Source organism: Thermobia domestica, chromosome 12 (genome assembly GCF_964235325.1).
Source record: "Thermobia domestica chromosome 12, izTheDome1.hap1.1, whole genome shotgun sequence".
Lineage (NCBI taxonomy): Eukaryota > Metazoa > Arthropoda > Insecta > Zygentoma > Lepismatidae > Thermobia > Thermobia domestica.
Window position 1 is genome coordinate 205277827 of NC_137465.1, and position 25876 is coordinate 205303702.

General features: G+C 38.2%; 2 protein-coding genes across 2 annotated transcripts in view; one reads left to right on the forward strand and one right to left on the reverse strand.

Moving 5' to 3' along the window:
* Positions 1–13861, forward strand: part of LOC145666968 (transient receptor potential cation channel subfamily M member-like 2) — a 73089-nt gene extending 59228 nt beyond the window's left edge. The window contains exons 11-13 of the mRNA XM_081734609.1: positions 6184–6234; positions 7720–7810; positions 11160–13861. Coding sequence (XP_081590735.1) covers positions 6184–6234; positions 7720–7810; positions 11160–11354 — 337 coding nt within the window. The 3' untranslated portion in view covers positions 11355–13861. The remainder of the gene's footprint in view (positions 1–6183; positions 6235–7719; positions 7811–11159) is intronic.
* Positions 13862–15877: 2016 nt separating this feature from the next.
* LOC145666967 (uncharacterized) overlaps positions 15878–25876 on the reverse strand; it is a 42843-nt gene continuing 32844 nt past the window's right edge. Inside the window, exon 7 of the mRNA XM_081734608.1 lies at positions 15878–16524. Coding sequence (XP_081590734.1) covers positions 16427–16524 — 98 coding nt within the window. The 3' untranslated portion in view covers positions 15878–16426. The remainder of the gene's footprint in view (positions 16525–25876) is intronic.

A 25876-nucleotide genomic window follows, 5' to 3' on the forward strand; every position in this document is an offset into this window, starting at 1 on the left:
GCACGTCAGCGAGCTCCAAAACCGTCTACTTGAGGTTTTCGTGCTGCTTATCACTCGCCGTCCATCCAGCGAGAGGTTGAATGGGCATGTGGCTGAGTTGAGACTATCAGCCAGGAAATGAAGGATACTCGCACAGTTAGGGAGCAGATGGCCGCTACATGGTTCTACCGACAGTCATGAGCTAGGGGAATGTTCCCGTGCTCGCGCGTCATGTAACCGCTTTCTTTGAGTGGTGCTCTAAGCCTCCCCGATAGTGACTTCATAGACTTCGTCCATGTTAGGGTTAACTGTTTGCTTAATGTAACGTTCAAACTTCACATGAATGCCGGACATTAGGGATATCCATTGCCTGTGGCCAGCTGTAGATTCAGTGAGATAGCTGCTCATATCATTCAGAATTATGACAGAACCCACGAAGCTCGAATCAGACATCTGTCATCTGTGACACAGTATACGAGGATTGTGGGGAGCAGGGGTGGTCTATGGTCAGGGAGTTCCACGTTTCAACCTCTGAATGTCTAAGGAAGCTAATATTGCCGCTTATATTCCGTCGCAAGCGATACTTATAGACATGCAAATTGTCCCCAGAGCCACTGACCTGGACGCTACTCACTATTTTAAACGCCTTAAATACTTCGGAAACTCCCAGGTTTGGGGGAATGTGAAGGCTCGTTCAGAACATTGCCGATCCCAAGTTCAGATGACAATTTGCACCATCTCATAGAGGGATATATGATCTGCTCCCCGTTCTCCTTCGTTCCGCAACTTTAGAGCGTATCACGATCCTAGGATTCCGTGGATCGTTTAAGATATTCCGAAGTTCCATGACTATAACATCTAGATTCGGAGTGGAATAAGGGGTCCTTTCTTGGATTACTGCGTTTTATGGTAATTTCTATCTCCCGGAAGTCTTCCCTACTCATGGAAATGGTGTAGGTGGTTTTAAAAAAAAAAAAATGTAGAATTGCACGCCCGTCTGCAAATGTGTATGTGTGTACAGTACGTCCAGAGAAAAAGTATGCATACTATAAAACGCTAAATAAAGCGTTTGTATCCAAACTATATTAACTGAGTCACTGAACTGTATGTCGCTAGAATATTGTTGCGCACAACAGGGAAACAAGGAGGACGTCAAAGAACATAGAATCAGGAACACTTACTGAAATTGAAATAAATATAGGTGTAGAAGTCGCATTCCATTTCTAGACTTATTCTTTAAAAAAATAGTAGAAAGAAGTTATATAGGGCGACAAATGTTTAATAATAATAATGACAATAATAATAATAAAATAGTGTCTGTATCTATCATGAACTTTTCGCATAGAAATAGGTCACCTAGAGACATCACATTCTGTACAGAGATATATCTTCACCAGATCTAATTGCATACGAAGCCGTTTCTTCAATTTTTGGCTCGAGTGAGTGGGATTGGTGGGAGAGTGAAAATTTATGAAAAAAAACTTTGTATCTCACGCATAAAAATTGAATCCGTGAAGTTTGGAAGATGATTTTGGTATATCAACTCTTTATTAAGAAAAAATATATGTCTCAGTGTTTCTTTTAATCCCGTTCTAATGGGAGAAAGAAATTTGTATAAATAATCGAAAACAACGGATATTAGTTTCAAACCCATAGTTTACTGGATCGCTGAGATGAATAGTTAAACTCCTAAAGCCGTTCGAGTCCAAGTTTTGTTCCCACTGTCAGGGAAGGTAGGTGAAAAATAACATGTCCAAAATGGCCAATGTTAGTGTTCAACCTAGTACTCGGGACCATTGTTTTGTGACGACCCCGATAACATTTAAGCCTATGTTTAAGCAAAAAGAGACATGTCATCTGGACGGGAATTTACAAGCGTGGCTCTTCTTTCTTTATTTTTTTTCTCTCATTTTGACAGGGACAACGTCTCAGGCGTTACTCTTTATATTTATTCTACTACTATTAACGAAGCAACGCCGAAAACGTTACTTTCGTTATTTCTGTCGCTCGTATTGACAAGGGCAATGCCGAAGGGGTTACTCTTAATTATTTATTTTACTCGTATTGGCAGGTGGAACGTCAAAGGCGTTACTCTTGGTTATTTATTTATTTCATTCAAGTTTCCCTTTCGTATGCATTAGGTATGTTACCATGTTCAACTTAAACAACACTGTTTCATTCAGTGGCATTCGTTTTAATCTGCCCTACGCGTTAGACGCTATTGTGGTGCGGATGAATGGCAGGAGTGATGGTGTGTGGCACTATTAATTTCGGCTGCTACGCATTAAGAACAACGTCTCCAGTGAGGGGCCGGGCTCACTCCTCGTTCAGACGACTGCCCCTAACAGCACAACTACATAGCAGGTATATGTCTATCATGTTCCCTCAGGTACATGGGAAAGTATTCAGTATGTGCCTTATCACATGGATGGCAAGTTATAGTCACAGTCTAAGTCCACCCCTAGGCGCATGCTTGATATGTACCTGGGGAACGTGCCTAGTATGTTCCCCATGTCGTAAGAGTCAATGAACCACAAAATTACTACTCCAAAATATGGTAAGTCGCCTATATGCGTATTGTTTTTACATTAAGGTGAGTCTAAACAACGCTTTAAACAAGTAAAAAAAATTAAGCTATCCTAGGGTGGACGCGAACCACCAACCTCTGGATTACTATTCGCGTGCTCTTCCGACTTGGCCACAGATGCGATCAAGAGAACGTCGCTTGTAGAGGGATAAATTAGTGATGTCTTTTGCATTCGGCTAATCAGAGTGCTCCTTTAACCGCATATATTCGACTATAACCAGTGCCCACCCCCTCATCTCCATGACGCACCCCCCTCAATTGTCTATCCGTAGGTGTTCTTCCATGAAATTTTTTTGATTACTTTTTACACCCCCTCAAACATATTTATATAGATTTTTAACCCCCTCAAATATTTCAATGACGCAGTTTGCGTCATAGCCTCCCTTTGTGGGCACCCCTGCTATAACTGTTTGGGATCAATAAAATCTGCTCGCCATGTAATTTTATAACAAATTGACGAGTATCTATTAACTTTATTTCATGGTTCTTCCATATTCACTTTCAAATGATCGGGGACAGTTGTCATCTAATAAAGTTGATGCGTTTATTGCTTCCAGTACACAATCGCTTAGAAAAAGAAGCAACAAATGCATCAAATGTGGGAGATGAATTTAGAACACCTAAATGGCGAATGCCTAGCACATCTTGTGCTGTTAGGATATCTGAAACAATGTGTACCTAAAGGACGTACCTAGAACATGACAGATATATGTCCGAAGTGATGACATAAAAACAAATGACTGTCAGAGTGCGAAACTGAGCCAGGTATATAAATGCTATATTTGTGGTACGTAGTTGCAAATATCAATTAGGTGTAACAAGTACCTAATATTGTGGGTAGCTGAAGTACATACTAAGCCCATGAATATCAATGTGCCAAGTGTCGAGTACCTAAAAAGTAGCTGGAACACCTAAATGGCACATGCCTAGCACATCTTGTGCTGTTAGGGTGCACACGCCATATTTCAACAGATCAATGCCCGGCAATATCCTGGTATCCTGAAATATACCAACCTTCTTCCAGAAACGACTTGTATCGTTGCTTCCCTGACTGGCACGATTGTTTGACATGTCGCCCATCGAACATGTGAAGATTATGGTTGAAGAAGCATCGACATCTTTGTCAATATCTTCCAGTAGACAGTCGATGCCTTGTGGAGTTGCATATAAGCAACGTGACCCGTGATTCACCAGGAAGACATCCAACACCCATTTGATTCGATGTCACCACGTATAAATGTTAGAACTGCAGCAATATGATTAGGTTTCACACCATATAGAATTTGTCACTGTTAGAAATACAGGGTCTTATGTAAAGTCGTTCTGACGCGTGATCAGTGTTATACTAAAGAGTTCGACTAATATGTGTTTCCTGCAGTAGTCAGCCTTTTAGTATGACACTAATCATATGTCAAACCGAACTCTGCATAAGTCCCATACAGTCAGTGGCGGATCTATGGGGGCGATAGCCCCCCAGAAGAGGAAACTTTCTTATTTTATATATATATAAATAAAACCCATCTCAGAGTTTGGAGCTCTTAAAAGTAACTCTAAATAGGACTATTACAACCCCCCCAGAAGTTCGTCCTGGATCCACCCCTGCATACAGTCAAAAAATTACAATAATTTCTGTAGAATCATGTAATGAATCTGTTGTGTAAAGGACCCCGCTCAGAGCTTATGGAAATCCGGTTTCCGTCAAATGGGCTGGTATTGCAATATCTTTATGTATTTTTGTTCCCTGATGAAAAGTCTCAATGGGCACCAAGAACAAAAACCTCACGTTTCTGAGATATCGGCTGATTATTATCGTCACTTAAAGGCACGAGCTCCCTCGTAAACTTAAAATACTAATCAGATGGACATTTTATCTATGAAGTATGAACTAGTTTCACTAGGATGTACTAGGGATTTTGGGATCGCTGAATAGGAATCCGAGGTCTGTTAACTCCATCACGTCAGGTTCAAAGGTCAATTAAAGATCAAATCAAAAGGGAACGTTGCAAAAATCTGAACAAAAAGTACATTTTTTTAGGGTCCCTGGATACAATTATTTCATTTTCTTGACTCGATAAGGTCATTTCAAGGTCATTGCAGGGTCATTTCAAGGTCTTACTTAAAAACCATAGGAAAGCCGGGAAAAAATCATAGATAGGGTATTAGGGTAGCTGAAGAAAACTTTATTTAGACCATGAAAACTGATCTTTTTGAATTAGATAGAAATAAGTTTGATCCAGGATAGTGACGTTTTAGCATATTTTCATGCTTTAGAAACGCTACTCGCTATCAGCTTTGGATACGCTTTGCAGTGAATGATAACGAGATATCGGCCAAGGAAGTAGATGGTCCGATATTAGGGCATTATTGTAATTGTAAGTCCGTGCTAGGACATTAGGTTGTTGTGCACATGTAGCCAGTGCCAGGCTCGTATCCAGGGGGGTCTAGGGGGCTGCCCCCCATAAATTTTGCTGGCCCCCTTAAATTTTTACAGTAGGCTTGCAAAAGAACTATAATATGGTGATGAACTATCATATGGTTTGATCGGGCCCCCCTAACTTCAGCCGACCCCTCTTACATTTTTGGGCTGGCTACGGGCCTGGCCAGTGCCCCATGGTTTTCAGGATGGGCTCGACATTAATAACATATTAAATACCCTAGTCGAGCTCTACTGGAAACGTACAAGATGGTGATAATCGTAATGTGAACAACGATGGAAATAAAGGTGAAATACTGGATGTTGAAGTTCGAAAATGATGAGATAAGAGATGCAGGAAAGTCTTTATTGGAGAAGATGACACTACAAATTACTGACTGGAAAACTAAATGGACAATATCACTGATTCGATTAACACTGATCTTGGATTCTGAATCAGCTACCCAAAAACTATCTATGATTTTTTCCAGTCTTTTCCGGTGGTTTTTCAAGTTTGACCCTGCAATGGCCTCGAAATAACCTTGTCGGATCAAGAAAATGACATAATCGAATCCAGAGACTAAAAAAAATAAAAAATAAAATAAAATAAAATAAAATAAAATAAAAAGTGCTCTTTGCTCAGATTTTTGCAACGTTCTCTCTCTATTTGACCTTCAAATGATCTTGAACCTGACGTGATGAAAGTTAACCGGTCTCGGATTCGGAATTAGCGATCCCAAACACCCTAGTATACCCTACTGAGACTAGTTCACACTTCACAGATAAAATGTAGACCTAATTATTTATTTTCAGTTTACGAGGGAACACGTGCCTTTAAGTAACGATAATAATCAGCCGATAACTCAGAAACGTGGAGTTTTCGGGCTTGGAGCCCATCAGGGAAACAAAATACACAACACACTGCAATACCAGCCAATTTAACGGAAACAGGATTTCCATAACCTCTGAGCGGGGTCCTTTCATTTTCCACGCGTGCCTTTCTTGGCATTCCAATTTTCAGAAACAGTAATGTATGTTGAAAAGCAATACATAAAACAGTTTAATACAAAAAAATAGTCTCTATTCTCCATATTTGATTTATATAACAAATGAAATTAAAGCGCAGATAACGCTTTTTTAAAACTCTATCTCCTTAAAACTTCAAAGTTTAAAGTTTCATTTTTTAAAATAATTTCTTTTCTAGGTTAGAAGAAATATGCAAATTTTTGGATATAGAAGAAGATACTGAAATATGGTAAGTAGTTTTATTTGCAATCAATAAAAACAACGTAGTGGAGATGTATTAGTTTAAATACTTAGGCACAGTTTGTTTTAAAATAAGAAAATAAAAAAGATGGTTAATGGTGCGGTCGTATGGTGGTTAATGGAAAGTATCTTATGCTACTTTCGTACGAAACGTTGCACCACAGCAAGGGCGCCCATGTTGTGGTTTCCAGAGGGGGGTAAGTATAAGCGACATTTCAAATATAGTTTCAAATTTTGCTGTAATTATTCTAAAAAATCTATTGGGTTTTCGATCTTTCGAAGTACATTTTACTCTAAGGGGAGGTAAGCGCCCCACCTTGTCCCCCCTTGATGGGCACCCTTGCATCACGTATAACATCGAAAACAATTAAAAGGTTATAATAGCATAGTTCTACTATCGTGTTAAATTGATGTGACAGTTAATTCACAAAAAAATAAATGCAAAGAATTTTCGAAAAGAAAGGGTTTGCAGTCAAAAAAAAAAAATAAAATAAAATAAAATAAAAAGAAAAAACAGAAACTAATGTATGCTGTAAAAATAGAGGAATAAATGGGGGACATTTAAGACAAGTGAGCAAACACGATACAAATAAAAGAACGTAATATTCAAGATAGGGTGAGTACAAATCCTGTATTGAAGTAAGAGTAGGGGTACAAGTAGGAACTCTTTGGTCAGACAAGAAAGTAGAAGAAGAATATAGAGCAGCATGTTCGGGAGGCAATTTGTAAAATAACCGTAACTAGATTTATTTGGGACAGGAAAAGATCCAATAGCGGTTATCTTCAGATTTTTAAGTCAATGAGTAAGTGAACTAATAATTACTCTTTCAAACATTTTTTTTCTTTATCCAACATTTTTATTCTATTCCTCTGATTTTGGTTTTGATTTTATATATTTAAAAATGTTTAAAATTTATGTTAGTACTTTAATAGATCCCAACTTTCCCTGATTACATTAATTAACATGTCTACGTTAAGAGTTGTAATATTGAAAAAAGAAACAGTACCGTAAATAGTATAGCACTACAGTGGCGTATTTACGATTTTGTTTCGGGGAGGGCTTTGCTACCTTTCGGGGGGGCTTTACCTGAAAATGTGAAAATTCTGCAAGATATTCCATATACTTTACTATAGTAAGTAAGATTTCGGGGGGGCTTAAGCCCGGAAACCCCCGCTAAATACGCCACTGAGCACTAACCAGCATTTTCGAAATATTTGCAATCTTTACCAGGTAGTTTATAATTTACGTAAAACTAATTTCGTATCATTATTGATGAGAGATCGTGTTTTCAAGTAGAATACCCATATCAACTGTTTCATTTCAGAACATCTCGATCGGTTGCCAATATTTTAAACTACGATATAATACATGCATATGTTTGTACGTGCTTGTTTTACTCACGGAAGAAATTATGTAAACTTTAATATAAAAGATATCTCATTTCGTTTATAAGTTGCTGCTATTATTTCACAGGGACAACGAACCATCACTAGATCACGACTCCTGGGACAAACACCAAAGCGGAGAAGGAGATATGAATGACGTCGTCACTCCAGATCGTAAGGTAGGCTTCAAGCAATATTCTTGTATCTATTTTGAATAGTTGACGCACACTTCCTGTCACCAGAAATTAATCTTCATATGAAACACTATCATAGTCTTCGTTTTTAAATGATTTTTTTAATGATTTGTGGATCTGCCCTGTCGAAAGTTCAAATAAATGATGATGAAATTAAGAGAGTGGACGAACGGAGAATATTAAACTGCCCGCAATTAACCAATATCAACTAGGATCGAACCAGAGCATTCACAAGAGAGGTGAATGCTTTAGTCATTGTGACACATTTTCGCCTGGGGGGAAGGGGGAGCGCAGTGGTAGAGAGCTCACTACTGGTGCTTGGGGGCACTAGTTCGATCCCAGTTCGTGTCTAGTAAGCTTTGTGGTGGACAAACACCGTGTGAGGGGTCCTCCCGTTTCTTCGAACTTCCTTCCTTCAATCGTTCCATTCATTCTCATAATCACCGTCTCCTTTAGCGTACAAGGCATAACTATGAAATGTTGCTTCTTTTTTAAGATGACCACCAGATGTTCATTGAATGTGAACGTGAACCAGTAAACCATGCATCAAAGATTAACCTTGCAAAAGTTTTACGTCCCACGGTTATGCCCGCTAGGGCTCATTTTCTACTCGGGGGGGAGATATTTTACCATTTTAACATCAACACATATTCGCTGTTAAAGATCTCAATAAGTAAAACTTAATTCAACTAAAACAATTTTGCATTTCACCTTGTTACATTTCATTACCTGGTTCTGAATTTCAGTTATCTACGCTTGCGGACGAAAAAACTTATCTGTTAACATTGCAAATATCTTTTTTTGAAGTGTGAGAAAGCTATACATCCGATTTAAGTAAACGAAATGTTTATTCAATTCATAGAGTATATATTGCCATGTCCCATGTATTCTGCTGAACTAATAGTATGTGACGGAAACCGTCATATACGAGGTTTGATCTTTTTGTAGTAGGGTATACCTGAATTCAACATTTTCTTCAAAGTTTTAGTGGGTATAAAATCTTCTACCTTTATAGGTGTATAGTACAGTAACCCCATCACTCAATGAACTAATTGGGGCGAAAGGGTGTCCCGTTAAATCGTGAATTATGTTACGAAAATATTTAAAATAGGATGTCACACTTGAAATTATATTGTATAACGTAAATGTAAAATTGTAATGCATATACCTTATAATTAACAAGAACTTCGTACAATTGCGTATTACAGAGGTTTTTAAAAACACCTCAAGCTTCAGTTACTTTTCAGTTGAATGCTGTTCCTCAATAGTGAAAGACCTAAACTGCCTAAAATTTTCAGTAAGCCAAGGAATTTTCCTCAAATCAAAACTGATCGCAAACGACGCTTAAAAGCTGCGCGTGCGCACGAATCATGAATGTAGCGCAATTCCAATTCAAACGAGCATTGATGCTCGCACTGATCCGTATACGAACCACTAATTTATTATAATCACATCCGAATCCATGAGTTCTAAACCTCTGGTCGAAGATTTTGTTCCAGAGTTTTTGCCTCCAAACTACATATGCTACATTGGTCAAATTTTGTTGTTAAATACGAAGTTCGTTGTTTCGAGGTACGTTAAATCGAGGCATACGAGGGCAACCGCGAAAAGCCTTGGGAACTGAAAATGAAATTTTTAAGTTTTACGTTCCACAGTTATGCCGGCTAGGCTAAAGGAGACAGTGATGATTAGAAATGAATGAAATGGTGGAATGAAGAAAGTGGGAGGAAACGGGAGAACCCCGAGAAGACCCACGTACACGGTGTTTGTCTTGGGAACTGAATGAAGCAAGAAATTCTGAAATATGCAAATGGAAGGTTAGTACATATGTAAACATTACATGCAGGAAATTGGATGAACACATATATTCCCATCAGGATATAGCACGGGAAAAATCGTTCGTTTCGTACATTTTATATATCGAATTACAACATTATAAGTACAATTATAATAATTAAACGTAAAGCCTCGAAACACATACCAATGACGTCGTAGGGTTCTTCGAAGTAGTCTCCCAAACGATACACAACCGGCAGTCAATGATATGGAAGGCGCCTACTACCCATGGCGAAATCTGATTTTACGGCTCACTGCTGTGTCAATGTCTTCACGTATTCGAAAGTGAAATTCACGCAACGACCCCTTCACTTTTGACATGAGGTCGAAATTTCTACCTGCGTGGAGAGGCTGGATGATACCATTCCGCTGACTTGCGTTTTAGTTCTGGCTCATATGCTCTGCCCCAAAAAAATTCATCACTGGAGACCAATTCGAATGTCACTGGTGTGTGTATATGTGTGTGTGTGTTTCTGGGTTTGTGCATAATTGTAATTGTAATGGTTTGTAATGTTGTAAATCGAGGTAAAACACGTATGAAACGCACAATTCGTTGTATTAATTCTTCCCGTGCTATATCAAGATGGGAATATATATTTTGTGTGTGTGTGTGTGTAACATACTCCGTACATGTAACGTTTAACGCTCTATTTGCATATTTCAGAATTTCTAGCCTTGTTCCCATATTTGTTTAAAAAAGAGAAAAATTGCCGTGACGTTTGTAGTAATTCTTATACACATAAGTTAAACTGGGAGGACAATAGCGATGTGCAAATAATTGTTGTCTAGGAGAGCAAAACTTACACCTCGTTCAGTTAGGGTTGCCAAACTGCAAAGTACAAAAGTCGGAATATATTTAGTACGTGATAATAATAAACCTTAACACACACTGTACCGATGCATATAGTAGAGAAAATCCATTTGTTCATTAATCTCGTTTCAATATAGAACTGATTCCACTCCTTGCCGTTTGCAACAGTACCTTTTGATTTCACTCAAATCTTAGAAGTTCATACGAGACATCTAGTTTTAGCTCAATTTCCACTGAAGCCATGCAGATGTTTTTCATGTTTTGAAACGTTTTATGATTTAAGAAAGAGAAAAAAAGTTTTACTACTGAATTCCTCACTGGAACCGACAGTACAAAATTCCACAACTTTAAGATTTGGTATTTCAAATAGAAATCTTTTCATTTTTTGTATATTCACTTTTTTCTTTTGATAAGATCAGAAACAACAGATATTGATTATAAAGTGATTTGTGTCTTTTATCTGTTGTCAAACTTAGGGATTTTCATGTCAAAATTTTCTGAGAATTATTCTGGCTGAAAAAGTGGCAAAGGCAGAACATGGAACAAAATCTGCACAGTTGGCAATCCGGCATTCAACCAATATTTCTTGATTTTAAAACCCCGGCCTAAGACAATTTTAATCGTCGTACTATTCTATAGTTCTTTCTTTATAAATATGTTTATCCTCTTTTTCTTATATCTTGCCAGATGGACAACAGGTCAAGAATTGAAGAGGATTCAAATGGTGTAGAAGTTTCTTCGCAGACAGCTAAGCTCTGGCAACAGAAGATGAGAACTCAAATGCAGTCTATCATGGAGAACCTTCGCACGATCTCTGAACATACTCACAGACAACAATCTCAGATTGAAGAGTTGTTGAACATTATTCATAAAAAGCAATAATTTTTTGTAAACAAAATAATTTGCGTTCATTTTTACATGGCCACACTTTTGTAGTAGTTGTAAGCTTACAGTAAATAGAAAAAATTGAAATTTTAAGGTAGAATATTTATTTCTTTAGTCTTCATTGCTGTTGAGTTTGAAGAAAAAAAGACAACTGACAATTGAAATGCGTAGCGTAACTATATATATGACTCGAGAAATACACACTTATTTAAATACAAAAGGAAAACCGCTTATTTCATACATGCGACCCTATTACACATCTCTGAACGCTCCGTGCATAATCGAACTCTTTTAATCATCAGTGAGCCATATTCTTGCTAACTGGTTGCATAACTATTAAGTTCTAAAAACATCTGGTCATTATTATTATATGCCCTAAGGCATGGAGAGCACATATGCATGACAGTCATCAGATCCCTTGTTCCCAATCGACAGGCTCCATAGAAGGTTGTTTCACGTTCATAGCAGTGGCGGCTAGTGTTAATGTTGCAGCGTTGCGCAACGACCAAAGTATTTCAAGAAAAAATATTATTACCAGTAGTAGTAAAGAACAGGAAAGAAATACTTTCTAATATTCCCATATACTTTAAATAATACATATATATATATATATATGTGTGTGTGTGTTTTTTTTACTTCTATAACTGTAAAATCCATTAATTCGTTTTAAAAAAGCGAAAAACAATCCGTTAGAGAGTCTCTAATTTATATTGCGTTGCAACGGACATACAACGACCAGATTTCTACAGCACGGAAATTGGAGCGAATGTTAAGTCTCCTTTCTCCTATCTCAGAAGATGAAGACTCTTGGTCATTGCAGTGCTTCTGCAACAACGCAGCACGGTTTCCAGTGAACGAGAAGGTTTTTCGCGCTAAATAAGATTTCTGAATTTATTTCACTACCAATTACAAATGGAATTTACTTTTATGCATTCATATTTTTGAATTACGGGACTATACTGAAGCAAACCAATATAATGACAATTAAAAAAAGTGATCGCAAAATTACAATCTACGAAACAAAATATGTAATAGACTAGAAATCAAATGAAAGTAAACACGCATTTACAAATTAATTCTTAGCTAATATAGATAATGAAGGTTTCTTGTACAGTAATTTGTGAACCACATAATAAGTCAATATATAGAATCCCCACTCTGTGAATAGTATTTTAGTATATACATATTTGTTTTATAAAACAAATGTATTTTATACTCTTGAAAATTTCCACATAAAAATGTATGATAGAAAATGCCACATTAAATTTGGGACTAGTTAGCAACGCTCAGGGGCGCAGCCACGAGGGGAGTCCACCGGGACCGGACCTCCCAAAACTTAACTCGACTAACATTTGTAACTTTTTTGACAAATCATACTTGTTTAACAGAGAAATGATTGATGTAGGCTAAAGATTTGATTTTATGCTCATTTGTACTCTTTTCTTATAAAAATAATCGGTCTATCATTTTTTCTAAAAATATAGGTGATAATAATTAATTATCGTCTTTTCGGATGCTGAATAAGACAAGTTCGATATTATATAGACGTATGGGACCCCTTCAAATACTCTGGAACCCTCCTACCAAACATTTCTGGATGTAGAACTGGCAATGCTGTTTGACGATCTTTGACATTTGGCTTCTGTTACATGATAATCCTAAATCTGGCGTGTTTCAAAGTTTGCTTTCCAGAACGTATCACGTTGATAAGCGTTGTTTTCTCTCGCTGGAAGTATATTGTGTTCATCGTACATTACTTACAACCAAGACGGATGATTTGGAATGTAGTTTTCCTTTTACGCACGTGTGTGTGTTCGTGTATATGTGACATTCGCGATTCATATAGATACCTCTTTTGTATCAGCTGTTTCTTTCTGAATCAGTTTTGATTTTTATTTATTAGATTCACTTGAGTTGTGTGTGTGCTCTAATTTAGTAAATAACCTACAAATTCTGAATGAATTCTATACCATGACTTCTGTAATTTTTTTAAAAGCAATTTGCCCAGCTCTCCGCTGAGGAAGAACTTGCATTTAAGGCTTAGACAAAACAAGCAAAGGGCAATTCAGAAGGGTGTTCGAAAGAAAGAAAAAAAAAATGTTTAAATTCACAGGGCATCTTATGGCAGCAATGTTGTTTGCCTTATATATTTACACAATTTGTTTTAAATTTTCCTATATAAACTGTGAATAAAGAGTATTCAATTTACATTTTTTTGTAACACTAATCTCCGTAACGAACTGTCTTCACAGTACACTGAAGAGGAATTAGGATCACTATCAGAGACTGGATTTGCTAGAATGAACTGTTCGCACTAATCTGGAACAATTATTTAATGAATCTACAAAGCTTCTGAAATTAATATTAACTTTACCTATGACGTCAGCAAAAGGAGAGCGTTTTTCCACATCGAAAAGAATTGACACTTTCAAGGAATTTAATGCTCCAAGAAAGGTTTTCAGCATTGGTTATGCTTTCCATCGAAAAAGACCTGATAATGGGAATACCAGAATTCAACCAGAATGTATTAGATAAATTTACTCCAATCAAATAGAGGAGAATAAACTTACTAATCAAATAAGGTGACTAATCGGCAACACGTATTTACAGCAGAGAGCAACCAGAGCTGGTAGTGCGGAAGTGTTATGTGTTCACTTGCAAAGACGACAGATCGTGTGTACGTGAGTGGTTACATAGCACCGAAAATCCGAGTTTTCTGGGAGAGATACATCTGTGCCCTTTCCGACATCGGTTGTATAGTGTGTCCGTAAAGTTGCGTAACCCAAAGTTTGATTCGTGTATCTTTTGAACTAAGAACGATAAAGACCTGAGACTTGAAACAAATGTAAACGTGTTCTATGTAGATATTTTCGAGATACCATGACCGATGATGGAATTTATGACGTTTGTGTAGTAGCGAAAGGAAGTACCAAAAGTGTAAAATAAAAAACGTACAAAATAACGAAAATCAATATTCAGTTGCAGAAAATTGGTTTCCTCCGGGTGAAGCTCTGTGTATATGTGGTATACGTACAGTATGCATCAACATTTTTTTCTATTGGTGCGAAAATGTGACAAACTTGATGCAGTGTTACCATGTAAAAAGGCTTTTTAATGCAAGTCTTTTTTTTTTTTTTTTTTTTTGACAGAAACGCGGCTCCTGTAAACCACTGTTGTAAAATTACTGCAACAGGTGCGTTTTAGGTTAATTAATGATAAGCAATGAGAATTTGTACGTAATTTATAACTCGTAATTGATTTTTTTTAATGCAAAAACTGGCAATAAAACAATTACTCACCTACTGCTGGTAACCGTGGAGTTCTCGTAGAAAGAGAAGGGCCTTTACAGCAAATGTTAGGGACATTTTTTGGTGATCGCATTATAGGCCAAGGTTTAAAACTCGTGCAGAGGTACAAGCTCAAGTTCATAAGCTGAATGCTTTCCATGGCCAGGAGAGAAAGACCAACAGCCGAAAGCTCTTCGGACGCCCTCCGGCTGGTGACCACTGGAAATATGTAGTGTCACTGGATGAAGCATGGGTGTATCTGTCGGGATGTGACAAAAAAAGCACTATCGTCCACGATATCGATCTGACTAGGTACGTGAATGTGCTGTAAGTTTTCCATGTGGGTTCATGGTTGTTTGTGGTTACTGCTATAATGGTAAACTTCCATTGCGCAGAGTGGACTAAAAGGCAAAATCAATGCTGCCTATTACCAGAACATCATTTTGGAGTTACTCTACAGATGATTTGCCTTCTCAGTATGGCAGTGACACGTCTCGTGTTGTTATCCACAAGGACAAGACATGCAAAGTCTACGCAGGCATACATAGATCGGATGGCACGTGAAACGGGTATTCACCCTGTTAAATCCCTCGATGCCTCTCCGATGGATTTTTGCGGGTTTCCGTTGTGGGAACCGGTTTTGGGAAGCAGAGGTGCCCGCAGAACTGAGGGTCTTTGTCAGGAGAAATTAGATCATTTGGACCGAAGTGTTCCTCAACGCAATCTCCTGCAATGGGAACTCCGCTTCAAGGCTATTGCTGCAAGACAGGGGTATGAAATGGAACACAATCGCTGGAGCGTCATCGTTTTTCTTAAGGTGAGGTGAGTTCAAACTTCGTTTACCATGGACGTGAAACGACCTTCTGTAGTCGTCTGTAGGTTAGCAAACTGGCTTTTTTCTTTCCTGTCACGTTTCCCTTGCACGGAATTGCTTCACAAAGTTTTTGATTGCAGTTTTATCCGAAGCATATGAACACTTATACTCCTTTCTGAAGATTCTCTGCACGGTAATGGGCGATTTCGTTTCAAAATACTACCGGTATTGTACAACACGCGATTTCTGTTCTGTCGTTAAGGGCTGCGCCACTTATATCCCGTATCACTTTATACAATCAAAATCCATCAGAACTTCCTTTGGTACCTAATAGGAACAGAATTATCATCTACATATTACTGACTCCTTATCCCAAAACTTACTCCTCTCAAGATCACATAAAAATAAAACATGCATCGTCCACATTCTTTTTAAATATATTTTGGAAGTATTACAAATGTTACATATTTATATACAAAAGTCCTTACTCATAGTTGCTGATATTTTTAAGCATTATATGAGGTACTAACATTGAAGAACAGTCTTCAACTAATAAAATATTTTATCTTTTCTTTTTATCAGAAATAATCTCACTTTTTTTTGGAAACACTATAAACAACACTAAGAAATGCTTCACGCACAAAAGAACAGTAGAACAAGATGCAAAGCTACACCAAAACAGTAGCTTCCAATACAAGAAATTCCACTCACGTCAGTAGCCTCATCCAACAGAGGCCACTTTAACATGGTTTTTGTAATCTTAAATCTATGTTGTTTTTTAAAAATTCTCTTTTTTTGGAAAAATGAAGAACTACAAAAATAACCTGAAACCTTGAAAACACAAAACTACGAAGTTCATTTCATTTGAGGACTCTTGGCCTGACAACCACTCCTTCTCCCTGGAACAGCTTCGATTACTGGGTGGCACAGAGATCCGAGGAGCATCCAATGGCGTCCATTGCCCAATATCACCGTCGTTTCTTTGCTGGAAGAGGTAGCTCGTTCGACGCAGAATTTCTTCGTTTCATCACGCCATCTGGCGCTGATGAGAGTGGATGGAATGCATCTGAAATTAGTTGTACAAATTAATATTATTTCCTCTACAAACAGATACGTAATAAAAAGTGAAATAACGAGTTTGACGACTATGCCTCGTAGGCTGAAGAACACATATGCAAAATGCACAAAATGACAATGAAAAAATTGCTGAAATGAGAAAGTAAGGGAACCTCACGAAAAAGCACGGTCACGATGTTATTCAGCACACGATCACATTGCTTATTGAAGAAATATGTGACGTTTCCTTCCACAAAACAAAGGTGATTGAGAAGAAGGGGCTGTATTAACCCTTCAAGCCGGTTCGACGCACAGGCATATCCCGTGTAGTACTAACGAAATTATGTATATTCTGCCATCTGTTGTTTCCCCACATGAACTAAAACGCATGCTACTCAAGAGCAGACTGCAATGTGCTGTCATCTGTTGGTTTCCCAAACTGTACCATACACAGTTTGACTTCTAAACTAACAAGACCATAACACAGAAGGAGTCCTTTGTAAGCGCAACATGTAAGTCTTCATTTTGTCATTATAGTATACATGTCATTATTACACATGATTGAGTAGTGTAAGTTTCGTTAACAAGATCTGAAAATTTCATTGTAATTGAGCAAATGGTTTTAGAGATATGTTCAATTTTGTGACATTATGCGAAAATTGTTGTTTTGGTGATTTAAAATTACCGCCTCTCGCAGCAGCTGATGGGTATTTAATTCAAGGCCTGAAGGGTTAATAAAACTGAGCACTGGAACGACAAAAGAAAGAAAGAAATTCTACGAAATTCCTCTAAGATCGGTATCTATGGTTTCGTGGTACATTGTCCGATTTAGAAATGCGTCTTTGTAAATGCTTTGCTTGTGTAATACAGTGAGACCTCTCTCAACGGACACCTCGATAATACGGACAGACGATTTAATCCCGGCAAAACTATTTGTATTATTATGAAAAGGAACACACTCAGCTACGGAACCTCTTCACAACGAACAGGAATGATTCTCAGCTCCTACGTATTTACTACAGAAAATATTTTCTGTCTGCACTCTACAAATAAATCTTCAATTCATCCAGCAGTAACAAGCAAACTTCGATCAAAACTGGTGTATACAAGTTTGAAGGCAACTATTGCAGACTGCAGACTTTTCTCCAAGATATATGCACAAAGTGCCCACAACCTCTTAGGTCAAATTTATACAGATGATAGAGGGGCATACAGATGATACGCATTTTGAGATAAGAAACCGAAGCTCGAAAATTCAAGCGCCACGCAATGTTGAACTTACAGCAATTTGTGGGAACAAGTACGACGTTTCAATAACAAATGTGTTTATCAACTGATATAAGCTGCTTTATTGTGCATAGCGCTACATCTGAGTATGTAAGGTCTAGTGCAAACAAACTACTGCTGCACTGTACGTACCAAATCTCACAGTAACTGTACAAAGTGACGACCATCAATTTCGATGCACGTAGCACAACGCCTAAGGAAAATCTGCCTCACTCGTTCAAATATTCCCGGCGTCTATTGTACAATCACGCAGGCAGCTAGGACTCTTGCAAACAAGTCCTCTTAGGATTCTACTGGTGATGCATACACGAAGGACCTCCCTTCGTGATGTACTGCCCGAAATATTGGAGACTTTACCTCTAGATGTCCGCGAGAGAATGTGGGTGCAACATGACGGCGCACCTGTCGATTTCAATGTGGATGTTCGCCACTATTTGGATACAACCTTCTCTAATCGTTGGATTAAAAGACAAGGTCCCATCCGGTGACCAGCGCACTCGCAGGATCTCAATCCTCTCGACTTTTAACTATGAGGACACATTAAGTCCTTGGTGTATGAATCGCCAGTAGAATCCTAGGAGGACTTGCTTGCAAGAGTCCAAACTGCCTGCTTGACTATGCAAGAGACGCCAGGGATATTTGAGCAAGTAAGGCAAAATTTCCTTGGGCGTCGTGCTATGGGCTTCGAGGTTGATAGTCGTCACTTTGTGCAGTTTCTGCGAGTTTTTGGTACGTACAGTTCAGCGGTAATTTATTTGTGCTAAACCTTAAATATTTAGATGTAGCGTTATGCACAATAAACCTGGTTACATCAATTGATAAACACATTTGTTGTTGAAACGTCCCACAAATTGATATAACTACAAGATGGCGTGGCGCTTGAACTAACAATTTTCGACCTCCGGTTTCGTATCTCAAAATACGTACATTGGATCCTTCTATCACCTGTATAAATTGACCCAAGATATTATGGACACCCTGACTTGTACCTAAGACGGAAATAAAAAAACTTGCACGAGTATTATATTTTGCAGTACATGACCATATAAATAAATCATCCAGCGATTGCTTTTGTTTCTTTACAGAGGGATATTCTTTGCTCATTTCTCCCAGTTATTGGAATACTGTATATAGTGTTTCGATATTAACCTATATCTACATTTAGTATATAATTAATATTTTGAATACTCCATACAACTACCACATGAGCTGAGAGTAATTTAAATTTGTGTAACCTTCTTGAAACGGACATTCCTTATTTACGGACAAAAAAATCATGTTCCACTGGTATCTATTATTTAGAAGTTTCAGTGTACTACTATTACTTTCGTTTTTTCTCAAGCCCTCTGTTCAGATTTAAGGTAGGATTTTTAGTCGTGATATAGAATGATTCGAAAACAATTCTGTCAGTAAAAAGCCTCGCTGTAACCCTTTACATCCGTTATTTTGTGGTGTAACTCCTGCAAATACCTAGATAAAGAAGAAGTTGTTACATCCTGTTCTGTAGTGTTTCCTGACTCTTGTATGGATGCTTCTTATCATCATCCTAATACAAAATTGTTAGCAAGAACATGTGGCCAAATAAACTCTTCATGAAGAAAGCGGATCTTTACAGTAATTTTTGAAATCAGACACTAATTTTTCAAAATTTCTGCCTGATTTGGTTAAAAATTTAATCTCGACTTACCCCCCCCCCCTTACTTTTTCTTTTATGAAATGACTGACCACAGAGGGAGAGAAACCATTTCTTTTTTTCTTTTTCTTTTCTTGGTGGATAATTTCAATTATTTCCTGATTCTTGGAAAAAATCCAAGCTTGTTCTTTCCCCTTAAATAACATATTTTTTCATAACTGTTCTACTTGCCTGATTCAATTACCAATTTCAAGATTTGGTAAGTTCTCCCATATGAGAACACATTCAATAACGTCTTAGGAATTATTTTTCCACACGTTAGCCTTCGTATTTTATATAAGTTTTTTTTTCGTTTCTCGTTCCTCGACGACGGCATTTTTTTTTCTTTCGAAGGCTCACTAAGCCACCGCACTGCACTGACAACTGTTTTCTGCTGCCTTTACGAGAGCTTCGAGCAGTGGCTTCGCACAATGAAGTTTCACAGTCTAAGTAATGGTCTAAAAAGGCTGCATCCACTTGCAAAATTCTGAAGAAAGAATTGTAACTTAATGTTTCACCAGCAGGTTGATTTTCTTCAACCGCTCTGTCTTAGAATTTAGAATACCAGAATATTGGTAGGACAAGCACTCAAATATTGTTCCACTTTAAAACACTAAATAAGCTGCTTTTCAAATAAAAACTCAAACTGCTTTGGCTTTTCTCCATTTCATTTACAACAGAGATGCATCATAACGCGTTTTTTCAATTTCCTTTTCTCTCGCAAAAGCTAACCTTTTATAAAAGAGACTCCTGGACTGATTGGCAGTTGTCAATACAGGGATTCACTTTCATCTGCATTCAAAATGTTCTCGCTTTCCAGTAGACAGGAAACTATACTGTGACGCTCGCGAAACCCATCCAATTATCCTTTATTTATTATAAAAACACCAATGTTCCAACGAGCAATAATTTCTTTATCTTTCTTATCAAACAAAGTCCATTTATCTTTTATTTATATTAATACTACTAAGCTGAACCTGCACATTCTACACAGCGCATCATTCACATATGAGCACGAATCTCCTTGTCATTCCTCACATCTGTACATGTCCCTTTACACACACAAGTGAAAAACGTCCTGACAAAAATCGGCAAGGGATACCATAAAGGGGAGATTTTTTTTCGAGTATTTTTACAATATCTCGCACCATTTGCAAGATTGAGCCTACTTCCGGTTGGAGTTTCTAAATCATGTACGATCAGAGTTTTCTTTCTTCTTGTATGCAATATGTAATAAGCACATACATTACATATACAATTAATTATAATGTCAGGGATATATGGTGTTCATTGGGCAAAACACTCCAAAAAATAAAGATTCATCTTAGATTGGAGAAATGGTTATCCTTTGCTTTTCATTATCATTTGGCCATGAAATAAACGTCGGAGAGATATACTAACCCCGTATACAAATGTGTGGTGTTGGAATCTATAACTCATAGGATATGATGCTTTACTTTTCAAAATTTCAATACTTCCAGAGTACCCCTAAAAATGTATAAAGGTTACCAAGAAAGTTCTGTCGCTTTTTCACCCACCACCTTCGAACATTGATATGTCACCTAAGACGTACCTGGAAGATCGAAAATAGTCTCCATCAGCATCGACGACCTTCTGCCAACGTTCTGAAAGGTCATGGATTCCATCGCGGTAGAACTTGGTGGGCCATGAAGCGGACAAGGTATCAAGTGCATTTTGCACCTCTACTTGCGATTTGAACTGGTGTCCTCTAAGGTGATTGTCCAAGGAATGGAACTGGTGATACTCGAACAGTGCAATATCCGGGGAGTATTGCGGATGCAATAGTGTTTCCCATCCAACGCGTAGAATGGTGTCCGGGCCATCCTAGCCGCGTGGGGCTTAGCGTTGTCCTGTAACAGGAGGAATCCTTTGCGGTTCACAAGTGCTGGCCCCAGGGTTTTGAGTTTTTCTTGAATACGGCTCAACTGCTAATAATACACATTTGCATTGATGCTCTGACCAGCTGGTAGCAGTTCCCGATGCACGATGCCGCGAGCAGTCGACCAAACACACAGAAGGACCTTCTTCTGATGCAGTGCAGGTTTCGGCTGTTCTCGAACCGGTTTATGGGATGCTAACCAATGATGACGGCGCCGTGGAGCTTCGTACAGGACCCACTTCTCATCACATGTCAACACCCTGTCCAGAAACGGCTCCTTCTTCAGACGAGACAGCAAAGAAACAGGTGTCTGCTCGCCTTGAGTCAAATCATGTAGGACTCATCGACCCAACTTGTAGTGCTTCCGAAGTTGATGGAGGTGCTGCCGAATGGTTTCTCCACTCACACTGAATTGTAGTCTCAGTTCCTCACATGTCTGGACACTATTCACCTCAATTGCTGCCTGAAGATCTTTATTTTGTACATGTGTTGGTCTTCTGGCACGTGTTGTATCTTCAAGTGTTTCGTCATCGTCCTTAAACTTGTTAAACTACCGCTGCTCTATCCGCATAGTCACGACACCCTCACCAAATGTTTAGCTACAGCGGCGTTTGACCCCTGCTTGAACTCGTACAGCATATACGACTTTATGACGCTCTTGTGAAGGTCTCATGTTCACTGTGTCCTTACGCAAGTTCACGATATAACTGAACTGCCACAACCAGATAGTATGTGAAATGTACCCACATCAACAACTGACCTTCGCCTTATCTTGATTCGCATTCAACTCAAGGTGTGAGGGCCAATCGAACACAAACCTCCACAAAAAGCGACACAACTTTCTTGGTTACCTTTATAATAAAGAAATAGCGGCCAGAAAAAAAAATAAAAAAAAATAATTAGAATTGGACAATCTACACAAAATTTGCAATCGATCAGCGAAAACGGCATCTTTCTAGAGCTTGTGGTTTCCGATATTCATTTTGAAAACAATTGGCCACAAACATATAAACTTTTCTTGACAACAAACATATAAACCTAGCATTTTAGTATATAGATTATTTTCTAGCAAGAGAAATTCTCGTTCATTTAATTCTTCACAGACGATGTTACGATTGCCGCAACGAGCTCTACGACAGGAAATAGGTATTGTAGTGTCTGCATGAACCTGGCTGTGCGTGAGGACATCTACCATCACTCCTACAAGAAGCGTAAAGGAAAACTCCTCAGAAAAACTCGAGCAAACCGCCTGCTCAAGATAGAGAAGCTTCTTAACAAAATAAGACTTGCCGTTGAACCAAAAAACACTGTGGTTCTTCTGTGATGGTAAAACAGTAAGTTTATCAGAATCAGGTACACGACCCCAGAACAACAGATGGCTTGCCTACAATCCATCGCACGTTATTCGTGTCATGCACACTCAATTTACCCAAAAAGTGATGGTGTCTGGTTACATCTCTAAATGAGGGTAATGTGATGCCACCACACCATTCAATAGAGACTCAGGCTCAATTCGAATGGCTATGTGGAGTTGCAGAACACCGTGGTAGTCTTGGGTAGAGGGGGTGACTGCCGGAACACTACATGTGGCAAGATTCAGCTCCCTGCACACCACTGAGAAGACCCAGGTTTCACAAGTCTCAACGTATGACCCCCTAATTCCCCTGATTGCAATTCCATGTGTTATTATGTATGTATGTATGTATGTATGTATGTATGTATGAGGTATGATTGAACAAGTAAACATTTCAATACTATACTTGTGACCACTTATGAAATCAACAAGACACTCTCTGTTACAGAGGGGAAAGTCACCAGATCACACATGTGAACCAGTGAAAAGAACTCTGTGTTACTTTGGCACTCGTATTTTCCCTGCATATTTCAAATAGGAAAAATGCAGATTCATACAGAATGCGCTGAAAAAAGAAATACCGCTAACAAATAATAATGATATTTGCTACAAAAATTATGAAGTCTTACACAAAAATATTAATTTAATATAAGAAAACAGAATTAAATACTGAGATACACTGTGCTGAAGATGCAAAGCAAAATTCGATTTAGGATTAAGATTTCTGTGCTTTCGGCATCTATGGCCATGTTAGCCCGTCACGTATGAGGGATGACGTCATTCGCGAGCACACTATCCGGGGAAAGGGGAGGATAAAAGAATTGGGGAAGGAAGGAAGCAGCTTGAGACCTATAAGTTAGGTACCACCCCGGCATTTGTCTGGTGTGAATGAGGAAAACCCAGTGAACCTCATTCAAGATGGCTGGCCCGAGAAAGCGTTTTACATTTTTCGACCGAGTGCCCCTACCAAGAATCGAACCCGGGACCGCTCGCACCGAAGGCGACAGCGTTAGCGGCTACGCTACGCGGGGTCACGCAAAGCAAAATTCGAGGTATCCTATTCATGGATTTTCTTAACACAGACCCTTGGAAGGCTAAATACCAACCATTACCAATATCTGAAAGACTACAAAATAACTCATTGTCGATAATAAAATACAAAATCACTTAAAAATGTTTAGAAATTGTAAGAGTTAGGCTTTCACGATCCTTTCGAACATCATCTTTGAAATTTATTTTAAAAATGAAACGCTCTCTGTCCTGTTCCTTATGAACTCGATTTCAGGTTGGTCAAAACATAAACACAAACCGATTACTTAAAACCTTGTACTCACGACATTCGTCTACTCAAGCCCAGTTGGAACGACAGGGGTCGAAATTGTGAAATTTAACTGCTCTCAAAACTGAAACTGGAAATATGTGATCTCTATCGAAACTAACGTACAAGTCGATTTCAGAAATTAATCTACAGATCTTAATTTTGAATCGGAACCACCTGAAGATATCGTAGTTACGTCAAGAAGTGAGTTTCATCATTTTACAGATGAAACTTCCAAATTATGCAAATTCAATACTGCAACCGGAAGTAGCCAGATTTATAATTTGCGATCGCAATAGATGGATAAGTCAGAGATTGAGCCTGTCCTTCGGATGCTGAATCCATTTCAGTTACAATTTTGTTATTATATAGGAACCAAATATGAAACAACAACTTGTAATAGTTTTAATACTTACGGTTTCCGTTGAAGAATAAGAAAACTAAGGTTCATACTAAAATGTCTTTTTTTTTTTTTTTTTCTCCTCCTCCTCTTAAACTTGTGGATGCAACAGAGGAATAAAGTCTGAGATGGAACCTAGCAATGAGCCTATATACGACGAGCAGTCAAAAAGTTCCCGGAATCCTGTTGTAGTTCTGGCGTTTGTGATGTGATCACAATGAATCTTGTACAATACAATCCTCAGGTTTCTAATTATGGATTTAGCAAGTATGAACAGGCAGCGTACGAATAGTGTATCTAAATGGAGGAATGTGTAGTGATCAGTTGGTGTAATTTCAGAAGTTCGAGGAACGCGCAAACATCAAGTTCATGTGCAAACTAGGCAATATCTGATTCAGACAATTTGACAGCCTTAAAAACAGTTCAGCACCATCGGATATTTCGCTCTTCCCAAAGCTAAAAATAGGTCGTTTTTGTTTCGCCAACGTAAAAGAGATCAAAACCAATGGAATACGGCTGTACTTCGGATGATACTAAAAAAGGCCTATTTCTTACAGTGTTTGCTCTGATACCTCTCCACAGATAAATGGAGGGCACAGTCATTCTATACGACTCCTCATATTTATGCACATCATAGTTTGAAAATCTAAACTGTTTGTCTAAGAAGAAGCTTTCAAACCATCTTCTACTTGATTCTCTTTGCTATTTACCATTACTAAGCTTTCTTCGCCTATCCCTAATCGGATTTTATTAGCTCAAAATATCATCCCTTTAAATTAACGCAATATTGGTTTCGGTATTTTCATTATTCTTACTACTTTTATTTATCAAATTTGCTTATTCGCCATCTCGTAAAAGCAAAATAGTGACACAAAGATCTTTCGAATGATATATTACTCAACAATTTCACCATCTAAACTTTCCTAATTCGTCCTCGCCTACCCTCTGATCGAATTCAGTTACTGTGCATCATAGGCGCCCGAAGAGGGGGCCAGGGTGGGACCCGAGTACCCCCCTCCTCTGGCTCACGAAAATGTATTAAATTTCTTAAGATTTTCTAAATACAAATAAAAAATACCATACGTAATATAGCAATCAGGGATATGAGCCCCCCCCCCCCCCCAGAATGGTTTCTTCGAGCGCCCATTTTCGATCACTTGTATTAATGAAATGCAATAACTCAAATATGAACAGTCTTCTATCGTATCATGGAGTACTTGAACTTAAATCAAAGAGTTTCCGTGTGCGCTGACACGTTTGTAGATGTCTTCTAAATAGCGTTAAACTGGACACAAATGGCAAGATTTCTGGTTTCTTGTGGAACCTGTCTGAGTGAATAGGCAAACGCCTCACTTCTCAAAACTGTAGTGAACAGGGCTTCTTAAAAAAAGTATCAAGTTTATATGTTCATCACATGAATTTTTGTGTTTA